We start from the raw sequence: 13,350 nt of genomic DNA, 5'->3' as shown, positions 1-13,350 counted from the left end.
CGTCATTGTTGTTTGGCGGGTCCGGGCTGGGGATTTGAACCCGCCACCTTAGGTGTACGTGGCTGGTGCCTTAGCCGGTTGAGCTATAGGCGCCGAGCTGATCATAACCTTTTAAGACTTATGTTTCAGGATAAATTCACTTTAACAGAAAATTGGAGCTCTATACATTTTGGCAGATTGTAACTTTTGTTGCGCTCTTGTTCGACATTAATCTGAGCAGTTACCAATCATTGAGACAAAAAATACTTGGTTATTAGCTTATTTGGGGGAGCTGTCACTAAGCAAAATTTACTTTTTTCCTTTTTCTTGGCCAGAGCTGGGTTTGAACCTGCCATCTCCAGCATATGGGGCCGGTGCCCTACTCCTTTGAGCTACTGGCACTGCCCTACTTTTTTCTTTTTCCTTTCTTTCTTTTGTGAAACATGGTCATGCTCTGTTTCCTGGGCTAGAGTACAGTGGCATCATTATGGTTCACTGCAACGTCAAACTCCTAGGCTCAAGCTATTCTCCTGCCTCAGTCTAATGAGTAGCCTGTGCCCCTGTGTCCAGCTAGTCATGTATATCTTTTATATTAGCATTGAAGTTTAAGGAAACTAATTCTGTATTAAATATCAAACCAAAGAGAAGTTCAAGCCCAGGAAATTATTAGGGGCAGGTTTGGCATTGATTTAACAGATTGATCATTGGTTTCTTTTTTTTTTTTTTAGACAGGGTCTCAAGCTATCACCCAGGGTAGAGTGCTGTGGCGTCATAGCTCACAGCAACCTCAAACTCTGGTTCAGGCAATCCTCTTGTTTCAGTTTTTCTGTTTTTAGTAGAAACGGGTTCTTGGTTTTGCTCAGGTTGGTCTTGAACTCCTGAGCTTAAGCAATCCACCTGCCTTGGCCTCCCAGATTGCTAAGATTATAGGCATGAGCCACCACACCTGGCATCGATCATTGGTATTTGAAAAAAATTTTATACCCATTGCTAAGTTAATTTCTCAATAAATATGATTACATAACATGTGCATGGTGCTATGCTGTCTGAGTGGCGTTTGTATAATAAGAACAAGATAGCTCTACAAGATAAAAATAACCTTAAACATTTAATTTGAACATAAAACATTATGACCATAAAATATTTTTTGGTACGTAAAATAATTTTTATGTTTTATGAACATAAAAATTTGACCTAGGGCCATTTCCTTTCGTTGGAATGTGGTCCCTGTTTAGAATTTCAGAATGTTTTTTGTGCTCAGACTCTACTGGGGATGAATAAATAGTACTGAACAGTATGATTGAGTTCCTTTAAAATTGTAGAATGCTTAAAGGTGCTTGTGAAGAAGTATGAGTGAAAGGGTTCTAGCTCAATTCTGTTCGGTGTGTGGTTCACACGTTGGTGCTGATTCGCAAGTTACTGATTAGTGACAGATGAGTATAGATACTGAGAATAAGTGTTTGGAAGTGTACAAAACAATTTGACATTGCTGCAGATCCAACTATATGACTAGGGAACTCCCATATTAAAGAGTTCCCACGTTAAAGAATTTAGACTAGTCTGGGTGTTGCTGAAATCAGATGTTACGTGAGCTGCACGCTAACCACCTGAAGTCCACTGTGTTGGTCTACAAGTGATTAGACATTTGAAAAAGGAAGAAGAGGTTCTTCTCTACAGATAGTTTAAGAAGCACTATTCTAGCTGGTTTGATAGTTTTTCTCTTTTATTTTTTGATTTGCTCGCATATAATTTAGTATCAGTTTTTTGTGTGACTTGCCTTTAAATTTTTTCCAAAGCATTTAGTGTTCTTAGACATCATGATTCTTGTTCTGCAGTCATATTTATATGCTTTCTCTAATATTTAATTGAAATATATGATTATAGCAAGTACAACTGGCACACATTTATCTGGCAGCAAATAACTCAGTTGTTGAGAGAAAAGATAGGTGGGCACATCAGAGAGGAGCCTAGTGGCTATAGCATTAGTATCCTTTATAAAGGGAATGGTTTTCAGAAAGAAACCAGTTTCTTCAGAAAGAACTGGTATTCTAGTGAGTTGGTTAAATGAAGGATGACTAGAGTACTCCTACTACACTTAAGTCAATAATAATTTATAGACAAATACTTAATATTGTCCCAGAATGCATAAATACAGTAGAGGTCCAGAAAAGAAAGAAAAGTCATGAAGATTGCAGTTCTCACTTGGGTAGGATTTAGAGTGCTCATGAGGGATTACCAGGCCAGATGAGTGGCGTAAATAATGGTGCAGTAATTGGGTGCTGCCTGCGGCTCAAAGGAGTAGGGTGCCAGCCCCATATACCAGACGGAGGTGGCGGGTTCAAACCTGGCTCTGGCCAAAAACTGCATAAAAAAAAAAAAATAGTGCTTTTCAGTTCTTATGTTAAACATTGTTAAGGTCATTAAATTTTAAGCCTTTTTAACTCTGTGAAGGCAAAAGTGGAAACCTGATAAACACGTGTATATGTAAGAAAAATAAATAAAAAAAAGTGCAGTAATTAATACTATATGGTTGAATATATTTTGTCTTTGTCTTTTTTCACTCTAGAATGGGCTTTAGAGATGAAGCAGCGGGGTATTTTCATAAAGCAGTGAAACTAAACCCTGATTTCAATGATGCAAGGGAAAATTTTTATCGTGTTGCAAACTGGTTGGTGGAACGCTGGCACTTTATCATGCTCAATGACACCAAGAGGAATGTGACATATAATGCAGCAATCCAAAAGGCAGTTTCTTTGGGGTCCAAAAGTGTTCTGGACATTGGAGCAGGAACTGGAATACTAAGGTTTGTTTTAATTTTATATACATATATACTAATGTAAACTAAAGATTTCATCAGATGTAGACAATTTAATGTTTGAATTTAGAAATATTTCTTATAATCTTGTTAGGTTTATCCATGCAACTATTATTGCATTCTTCATTATAACTTTTATTTTATCAAGAAGTGGTCATAACTGCTGAGAGAAATTTGGGATTATTACTGACATTTTGAATAATGAATTTTTTTTGAGACAGTGTCTCACTTTGTTGGTCTGGGTAGAGTGCTGTGGTGTCACAGCTCACAGCAACCTCTAACTCTTGGGCTCAAGCTATCCTCTAGCCTCAGCATCTCGAGTAGATGGGACTATAGGCACCCGTTACAATGCCCAGTGGTTTTTTGTTTTTTTTCCCTAAGAGACAGTGTCTCACTCTTGCTCAGGATGGTCTGAATTCCTGAGCTCAAGCAATCCACTGCCTCGGCCTCCCAGGGTGCTAGGATTACAGGGGTGAGCCACCACGCCCAGCCCCATGTTAATATGCTTCACACCAGTAGTGTTTTCTTACTAATGTGGATACCATGATAAGTTATATGATTTGTTTCTACATATTAGTTTATTTTTTAATAGGAGTAAGTAATAGTTGTATTAAGGAATAAAGGAGGAAACCCTGTGTTTAAGCATCATAGTTCCACTAAAATTAGAATAACAGGATTTTTTTTTTAATGGAGTACTTTTTTCTCTTGTAGCATGTTTGCTAAAAAAGCTGGAGCACATTCTGTATATGCCTGTGAATTATCCAAGACTATGTATGAACTCGCCTGTGATATAGTGGCAGCAAATAAGATGGAAGAAGGGATCAAACTCTTACATATGAAGTCACTTGACATAGAAATTCCAAAACATATTCCTGAAAGGTATTATAATATATACTTACTTTAGTGTTTATAATTCCCTATTTTATTTTTTAAAAGTCAAAATACATTTCTAGTTTATAGTCTAAATCAAAATGCTAAAATTATTTTTTTAAAGATACGGATATATAAGACAGATTTTCATGATAATCTCATATTCTTTATTAAAGATATTTAAATGGCTTGAGAAAAATTTGTGGTAAATGATATAATAAACTTGACCTTTAGCAAGTTACTTTACCTATGTTAATTTTATTGTTGTAGTTTGTAAAAATTGATAGTACATACTGTATGGTCAATAGCTGTGTAAAAATAAGACTTGAATAGATTAGATTTAATGGACTTAGCACCTTTTGCGTTAGCATCCTTGTTTAAAATGAAAACTTGGGAAGTGTAAGGTGTCAGCTTTTTGGACCAGACTCTTTAAATGGGTCACATACACAAACAAAACAAAAAAAAAAACCACATAAATATAATTGCATAAATTTTTTTTTTTTGGCCGGGTTTGGGTTTGAACCCGCCACCTCTGGCATATGAGGCTGGTGCCCACTCCTTTGAGCCACAGGTGCCACCCAATTGCATAAATGTTGACATTTTAGTTTATCACTTTACCATGGTTCATATCACAAGGGTGATGGAATTTTAGAGCTGGAGAGTTTTTTTTTTTTTTGAGACAGTCTCACTATGTCGAGCTTGGTAGAGTGCTGTGGTGTCACATCTCACAGCAGCCTCAAACTCTTGGGCTTAAGTGATTCTCTTGACTCAGCCTCCCAAGGTAGCTGGGCCTCCGGCTCAGCATGGGAATGCCCAACTATTTTTTGGTTGCAGTTGTCATTGTTGCTTAGCAGACCTGGGCTGGGTTCTAACCCGCCACCCTAGTTGTATGTGGCTGGCACTGTAACCACTGTGCTATGGGCACCAAGCCAGAGCTGGAAGAGATTTAAACATCATCTGGTCCAACAGTGTCATCTTAGAGACAGAGTTTTCTATAGCACTTGCTTTACTACTGAGGTTTATTGTCTCATCTTACTTAAATTGAGCATATCTTTTTTTTTCACAGTTTGAGTAAATTCACTTTATCTTGAAAAAGGATTTATTTCTTACTCTTATCATTATTTGAACTATGACTTTTTTTTTGAGACAGAGTCTCATTTTGTTGTCCTCAGTAGAGTGCTGTGGCATCTGTTATTTAAACATTTGAGTAACCTCAAACTCTTGGGCTTTAAGCAGTTTTCTTCCCTCAGCCTCTGACGTAGCTGGGATTATAGGCGCCTACCACAATACCTGGCTATTTTCAGTTGTAGTTGTCATTGTTGTTTGGCAGACTTGGGCTGGATTCGAACCCTCCAGCTCTGGTGTATGTGGCTGGCTCCCTAGCCTCTGAGCTACAGGCACTGAGCCCATAGAATGGATTTTGAGAGGGCAAGCTCTCACCTGCATTAAATATTATTTATAGATCAAGAACAATGACAAGTGAGAAAGAAGATTCATTTTGATAAGTGAGGGGTCCTTGATGACAGAGAATGTATTTATGGTGTATTAGATATAGAAATCTAGTTACTCAGCATTAAGAAAGAGGACTGGTAAAGGTAATGGGCGTGAACCAATCGTAAAGGTTCAGGCAATGAAAGTATAGCCTGAGGAGGCAACGGAGTCAAGTGAAGGTTGTATCCCCACCTCCCACCCCTTCAAAACCAAGGAAAAGGAGCTAGGGGAGGACAAGAGGAGCCTGGGGAACCTTGGAGTCAAGTTCCTCAAGATTTAGGGCCAGTTTTACAAATGAAATGTATTAGAAAATCTTACAAATTGACTGTTTCTATAATATACTCTTCTCTCTGCTTTGACATCTTTATATAATAGCATGATATTTTACTTACATGTATCTTTAAAAAATCATTCTATAGAGTGTCCCTAGTTGTAACAGAAACTGTCGATGCAGGTTTATTTGGAGAAGGAATTGTGGAGAGTTTGATTCATGCTTGGGAGCATTTACTCTTGCAGCCAAAGGTAAGCAGCATGAAAAGACTTAAATTTGATTTACAAAGTAATATCAAATATTTTTCCCAATTGTTGACATGGAAAATGACATGTAATAACATGTCAATAAGTGTGCCATTTTATAACATGTAATAACAACATAATGCAGTGTATAGATGTGTGCCCAAATGAAGTATACAGGAAAAAGATATTCCAGGAAGGAATTTGCAGGAATTGAGGTTATTTTGTGGAGGGACTGACTAAAGAATTCTACAGTAGGGTTGAGAAAGGGAGATGCTTTCAGTCTCACAGCCCTCACTGCTTGGCAGATTATCAAAAGGGAGTGTATCTTTTTTCTCATCTAGCTCTGCAGGAAAAAAGTAAAGAGATTCTTTGCTGTAGCCTATAAATCATAGATTTAGTTTATGTAATATATAAAGGGCTGGGTTCGAACCCTCCACCCTTGGTGTATGTGGCTGGCACTGTAACCTCTTGGCTACGTGCCCAGGGCCCTTTTTTTTTTTTTTTTCAGACCATCTCAAGCTGTTGCCCTGGGTAGAGTTACATGGCATCACAGTTCACAGCAACCTCCAACTCTTGGGCTTATATGATTCTCTTGCCTCAACCTCCCAAGTAGCTGGGTTTGTCCCCCGCCTCATCGCCTTGCTATTTTTTGGTTGTAGTTTTTGTTGTTGTTTGGTAGGCCCGGACAGGATTTGAACCTGTGGCTGGCTCCCTAGCCGGTGAGCTATAGGCGTTGAGCCAAAAATACATTTTTTTTTTTTTGCTGTTTTTTGGCCAGGGCTGAACCTGCTGAACCTGCCACCTCTGGCATATGGGGCCGGCACCCTACCCCTTTGAGCCACAGGTGCTGCCTGCCAAAAATACTTTTTAAAGAAAAAAATCCTCAACCCGCTTATTCTTATTGTTTTCAAAATTAATTTTACAGCTTGTCATTATACACACACATGTATTTTTACATACATGTAATAATGTAACTTTTATTGTTATATTTTTTAGACCAAAGGTGAACATGGTAATTGTGAAAAGTATGGGAAAGTTATACCAGCAAGTGCTGTTATATTTGGGATGGCAGTAGAATGTGCAGAGATAAGAAGACATCATAGGTAAGTGAGTGTTTAAATAATAAATATTTAAAAACAGTAATTTTAAGGAGATACTATATACTTCAAAGATTATTTAGTGAATATTTGGGTAAAGATTTATAGTTCTGTGAACTTTAAAATCATGAAGTTTAAGTCTTTTATTTTTCTATTTTTATTTTATTTATTAAATTTATTTATTTCACAGTGTTCAGAAGGCTATATTCAGTCCATTCAGAGCAGCTGAACATTTTAGCCATCATCATAACATCATATATCCTTGATAACTGATGTGAGTGCACACTGACAAAGTAAAATCTACTCATGACAAATTAACTGCGAGGCTTGGTTGCAATTGTATTAGTAGATACAGGCTGCCCCTAAGTTACGAACATCTGACTTACATATAACTCACAATTATGAATGGGGCAATTTCAGGTAATAGGTTCTGTAGGTGTTTGTTGTTATATTTGTATACAAGTTAGAACAGCAGGAACTTTTACCTATCTCATTCACAATGTAGGGCCTGCCTGTAAACATGTGCAATAATATTGAAATAAGTTTAAAAAAAAACAAAAACAAAAACAGAAAACTAGTGTTCAACAGAAAACCTGTATGTCTTTTTGGTGGATGACTTACTAAGAATCTCTGGAATCTAATTTCTTTAACCAAGTTACTTCAGAGTCATAAAAGTTACATGGTAGAAAGTACACTGGTACTTTAACACATGATCTAATACAGTCGTGCACCACATAACATTTTAGTCAGCAGACTGCATATAGAACAGTGTTCCCATAAGATAATAATAAAACTGGAAATTTCCTTGTAGTGACCTAACACATTGTGGTGATGCTGGTATAAACATGTGTCCTATACTGCCATAAAAATATGATACATACAGTTACGTATAGTAGTCAATGCTTGTCTATATTATACTTTTTAGAATGCTTCCTTCCCCCCCTTCTGCTTATAAAAACATTAAGCCGTAGACCAGTCTCAGGCAGATATTTCATAAGGCATTGTTATCCTAAAAGATAACTTCATACGTGTTACTGCCTCTGAAATCCTCCCAGTGGACAAGATGTGGATGACAGTGATACTGATGATCCTGACCTGTGTAGGCCTGCGTAGAAGCATCCCTGTCATTAAGCAATGCACGACTGTATGCTATTCTTTAATCATCTCTAATATTGAAAAGTCAACATTTTTCTTATACATGATTTCCACTCATCAGCCATGCAAAATGTCACAGGTCTCATTGTCACTATTGCAACAAATACACTGTGATGGAAGCATAACTTGTGCCACGATTGAGCCACATTAACAATTTTTGGATATTACAGTGCCCAGTCTCATCTAGAATGAGGTATTCTTTTTCTATTTTTTAATTTAAAAAAATCCTGAACTTAAAGCTAGTTTTCTTTTTTCTTTTTTTTTTTTTTTTTTTTGAGACAGAGTCTCACTCTGTTGCTGTGGGTGGAGTGCTATGGCATCAGGCTAGCTCACAGCAACCTCTAACTATTGGGCTCAGGCAACCTTCTTGCCTAAGCCTCCCAAGTAGCTGGGACTACAGGAGTGTACCACCACACTTGGCTATAGTTTTCATTTTCTTAATGGAAAATTAATTTTGATACAACTTAGTATCCTTTAGTTGTGTGATAGATTCATGTAGAGAAATACTACATTTTGGCTAGGCATGGTGGCTCATGCCTGTAGTCCTAGCACTCTGGGAGGCTGAGGTGGGTGGATTGCTTGAGTTCATAAGTTTGAGACCAGCCTGAGCAAAAAGGGAGAACCTGTCTCTACTAAAAATAGAAAAAACTGAGGCAAGAGGATCGCTTGAGCCTAAGAGTTGGAGGTTGCTGTGAGCCATGATGACATCATGTCACTCTACCCAGGGCAACAGCTTGAGACACTGTCTCAAAAAAAAAAAAAAAAAAAAAGAAAAGAAAAATATTAAATTTTGACTGATTATTGATGAAGTTGGAATAAAAAATTCCAATGTGAAAATAAATTTTAGTTTTATTCTATATCCTTTTTCTGTAAATTAGATAATACTGAATTTGATAACTACTGTGATTAAGAGACTATATTCTAATTTGTAACAAAGATACACTGAAGTGAAGTATCTTGGAAAGGATAAACAAACATAATGAGTGCAGTCTACTCTCAGATGGTGCAGAAGAAAGAATACGTATACACACACATACATGGTAAGAGAGAGGATGATAAGCAAACATGGCAAAATACCAAAAAATTTGGTGACTCGTTAAAGGTTATTAGGGTTTTTTATACTGTCCTAGAAACTTTATAAATTTGAAATCAGTTTCAAAATTAAAAAAATTAAGAGCAGAGGAAAATATACAAAGTACCTCTATATAAATGTTTGAGCGATATATATATATATTACTAAATATAAAAAATGGTTTGGAAAGATACACAGCAAACTTAACAGTGAAGAAATGAAGGCAGTGAGTATTGTCAAAGTGAACTTTTAGTTTTTACTATGTTTGAAGTTTTGACATTGTTTACATTCATGTGTTTTATAATGAATTAAAAGGAACTTATTTGTGTTCCTTTCATGCGTTTTCTGTTTCTATAACTTGTGACTTTTAATTAAGAGTCATTGAAATAATTACTGGTTCCATTTGATGATTCATCTTTTGAGTGAATAATAAAATAATCTCTAGAAGTAGAGATCTATTCAGTAGAGTTGAACTTCTGAAACTTTATAAAGGCAAATAGACTAAAAAATAAATGCCACTGAGGTAAGGTGAGATGAGGTTGGAGTATTTTCTTTTATAAAATGGTGTTGCTGAAATGTTCATAAACTTTTTTTGGGAGTGGGTACAATGTGCTGGTTTTATATACAATCTGAAATATTTTCATCAAACTGGTTAACATAGCCTTCATGGCATTTTCTTAGTTATTGTGTTAAGACATATTCTACCCCTAGTAAATTTCACATGTACCCTTGTAAGATGCACTCTACGTGTGGTCCCACCAATTTCCCTCTCTCCTCTCCACCCATCTTCTCCCCTCCCCTCCCAGTGAACTTTTTTTAATGTAAATTTTTATTGAGATCAAACATTTTTATAGCAAGTGCATAAACCATAAACTTATGATTGGATGAATTTTTATGAAGTTGACACACCTGTGTAACCAATGATTAAGGACCAAGGCATTACCATCACTTTAGAAGGTCTCTAGGAAGAAACCCCTTCCAGGTACCAGTGTCCTACTCTCCCAAGAGTAGCCACTATCCTGAATTTTTATACCATACATTACTGTTGCTTGTTTTGAATTTCATACAAATAGAATCATAACAGTGTGTTTTGTTTTGGTGGCTGACTTATTTTGTCCAGCACATCCATGTTGTATGTATTTTGCTCATTTTCGTTACTGAATAATATTCCGTTGTTTGAATATGCCACAATACATTTGTCTAATTTACTATTGATGGGCATTTAGGTTATATCAGTTTTGGCTGTTGGAACTATTGCAGCTATAAACATTCTTGATTGTTTTTTGCTGATGACATGAATGAATTTCTATTGGCCATGTTCCCAGAAGTGGAAATACCAAACAATGTGAGTTTCCTAGATTGAGCAAATTTGGAATAGGTATGTTCAGCTTGAGTTGGCACTACAAAGTAGTCCCTAAAGTGGTCTTACTAATTTTAGACTCTTGTCAGTAGTGTATGAGATTGTAACCTCACCAACTCTTGATGTTGACAGTTTCATTTTTCTCATTCTGTTGAATGTATAGTATTATGCCTTTTGGTTTTTAACTCCATTTCCCTGGTATCTCCTAAAGGCAAGCAACATTTCATATGCTTATTGGCCATTTGGATATTCTCTTTTGTATGGTGGCTAGGCCTTTTGTCCATTTTTATTTGTCTTTTATAAATTTGTAGGAATTTAAAAGTATGTTTTGGATGCAAACCCTTTATTGTTGAATTCCACAAAACTTTTCCCACGCAGTGGCTTACCTTTTTACTTTCTTAGAGGGACTCTTCATTTTATTGTGGACCTATTTATACTTGTATTTGTTTTCCTTTGTAGTTAGTGGCTGTGTGTGTATGTAATTGTGTTTAAGCAACCTCTGCCCATGAGGTTTTAATTCATTTTTGTATGTATTTTTTCAGGATTCAATATTAGATGTATTACCTGATTCCAAAAATACCTCTCCTTCCTCTCCTTCTCTTTTTATATCCTTCCTTACCAGAGTGGGTATTAAGGACACTGCTGGGATCCATTTGCCAACAAATGTGAAATTCCAGAGTCCAGCTTATTCTTCTGTAGATACTGAAGAAACAGTTGAACCTTATACAACTGAAAAGATGAGTCGAGTTCCTGGAGGATATTTGGCTTTGACGGAGTGCTTTGAAATTATGACAGTAGATTTCAACAATCTTCAGGTGAAAACAAATATTTTCAAGCATTCAGTTTCATGTGTTGTTTAATATAATACATAGAACAGTCTTATTTTATGAGTCTGCATGAGATTACACCTACTGTATGTAAATAAAATGATTTAAGGGTAATTAGATTTTTCTCTTGAAATTACCCACTTACTTTAAATATAGAGAAAAATAAAAAACCCTAAGCTTTGTTGGGCATGTGTGTCATATGCTAGGTGCTTTCCCACTTGTTCTTAGGGAGCTCTTATGGCTCGCCGCAGTAGAATTAGAACCTTGTGCTGAACTTCCTTGAGGAAGTTGTTACATTATGTAATTTCTCCCAGACTATTCAGCATGTGAATATGGCGGCAGGAGTTATAACCCAGGTCTTTCTGATTTTTCTCTATATCCTGCTGCCATTTCAAGTTGGTGACATGAACTGTAATCCAAACCTCTAAGTTGTATGTGGTATTACCATGTTTCCCCCAGAATAAGACCTACCCCCAAAATAAGCCCTAGCAGGATTCTATGCATTTGTTAAAATATAAGTCCTGCCCGGATAATAAGACCTAGTGATGGGCGTGGCTATGCAGGTACACTGCATTTCAGTGCTGTTGGCAGTTGCGTGGGTGCATGCATGGTAACCGCAGTTGCAGGCATCCTATTGTGCACTGCAGATGGCTAGGGGAAAGGAGTTCAGGCATCATTAGCGCCAGCCCCACCAACAAGGTCGCTCCCCGTCAGGTTCCAGGTTTCCATTTGAATAAATGTAGATTGTTGTACTATACTTAATAAAAATAAGACATCCCCTGAAAATAAGCCCTAGTGTGTCTTCTTGAGAAAAAAATAAATATAAGACAGTGTCTTATAGGGAAACACGGTATGTATGAGTGACTGGCCATCATGGTTGGCCCTGGACTGAGGGGTTCCAAGACATGGGTCAGTATTAAAACCAAGATAATCCTGGGAAAAGGAGGACAGGTCGATTATCACGTGTGTGTTGGTAGGTGGTGGGAGGATGTGTTGCATAAAGAAAGTGCCTAAAGAAATGGGGAAAGGTTACATGAAATCCTTCTCTGAAGGTGTTTAAGTAAGGTTAAATGTTCAATGTACATGAGTGTTACAAATGAAACTTGTCTGGGAAGCGGTGCCTGTGGCTCAGTGGGTAGGGTGCTGGCCCCATACACTGAGGGTGGTGGGTTCGAACTCGGTCCTGGCCAGCTAAAACAGCAGTGGCAACTGCAACAAAAATAGCTGGGCATTGTGACAGGTGCCTGTAGTCCCAGCTACTTGGGAGGCTGAGGCAAGAGGATCACTTAAGCCCAAGAGTGTGAGGTTGCTGTGAGCTGAGATACCACGGCATTCTGACAGCTTGAGACTGTTTCAAAAAAAGAAAGAAACTTGTCTGAGGATAGAAGACTTTGTGAGGGTCGTTTTATCCTTAGGCTTTGATTTAATTAATAGAAGCTTTCCTTTGTTAGTTGTTAGCAGGTGGTTCTTGTGGTAGTATGGAAATAATTTAACCATTAGGCATCGCTTACTGAGTTTGAGCTGTCTTCCTGAGCTTCAAGAGCATTCCTTATTTCAATAGTGTAGAACATAATTGTAGTTGCTCAGTACCCCAAAGCTATCCTTTTATTACTTTAGGTCAGGTATCCTCAAACTATGGCCCATGGGCCACATGAAGCCTGCCTAGGACATTTAGCTGGCCTGCCGGGTATTTTTGCCACCGCTGCCTGTCCTGCTTAGCAGCCAACTCGTTCTGGGGCCCGCAGTCCAGCCCTCCAACGGTCTGAGGAACAGTGAACTGGCCCCCTGTTTAAAAAGTTTGAGGACCTCTGCTTAGGTCTTTTAAATTTTAATTGTTTTTGCTATACACAAGCCTTTTGAAGGTTTTAATTTTGAAAGTAATGTTTGCCTGTTTAACATTTACAAGCAGTACAGAGGAATAGAAAGGGAAAAATGTCTTAGTATTTTTCTTTCCTTTTAAAGTCTCAGTCCTTCTTTCCCCAGGTCGCTAGTTTGAAGTGCATCTTTTCACACTTGCTTTTCTGTTCTTCTCCACATACATGCACACGCACACACTTTTTAAATAAAACAGTCTCTGTTGCTTTGCCACTGACTTTTCATTTTACAATATATCATGGATTTCTTTCCACATCAGTAATATGTTATCTCCCTTACATTTTTTTTTTTTT

At 37.3% G+C, this 13,350-nt stretch overlaps 1 protein-coding gene and 2 non-coding genes across 3 annotated transcripts in view; 1 reads left to right on the top strand and 2 right to left on the bottom strand.

Annotated features, from left to right (window-relative positions):
- Nucleotides 1–13,350, top strand: part of PRMT9 (protein arginine methyltransferase 9) — a 44,247-nt gene that overhangs the window by 7,376 nt on the left and 23,521 nt on the right. The window contains exons 3-7 of the mRNA XM_003790206.2: nucleotides 2,546–2,782; nucleotides 3,506–3,673; nucleotides 5,575–5,677; nucleotides 6,668–6,774; nucleotides 10,978–11,170. Coding sequence (XP_003790254.1) covers nucleotides 2,546–2,782; nucleotides 3,506–3,673; nucleotides 5,575–5,677; nucleotides 6,668–6,774; nucleotides 10,978–11,170 — 808 coding nt within the window. The remainder of the gene's footprint in view (nucleotides 1–2,545; nucleotides 2,783–3,505; nucleotides 3,674–5,574; nucleotides 5,678–6,667; nucleotides 6,775–10,977; nucleotides 11,171–13,350) is intronic.
- On the bottom strand, nucleotides 6,956–7,023 carry LOC111725481. Its single transcript, XR_002773538.1, has one exon. It is a non-coding gene; the product is annotated as a small nucleolar RNA Z40 (small nucleolar RNA).
- LOC111725482 lies at nucleotides 7,992–8,119 on the bottom strand. Its single transcript, XR_002773539.1, has one exon. It is a non-coding gene; the product is annotated as a small nucleolar RNA SNORA1 (small nucleolar RNA).

This window comes from Otolemur garnettii, unplaced genomic scaffold (assembly GCF_000181295.1).
Source record: "Otolemur garnettii isolate 467f Iridium unplaced genomic scaffold, OtoGar3 scaffold00041, whole genome shotgun sequence".
NCBI classification, from domain to species: Eukaryota; Metazoa; Chordata; class Mammalia; order Primates; family Galagidae; genus Otolemur; species Otolemur garnettii.
The sequence above is the reverse complement of the archived record's forward strand: the minus strand, read 5'-3'. Positions and strand labels throughout refer to the sequence as shown.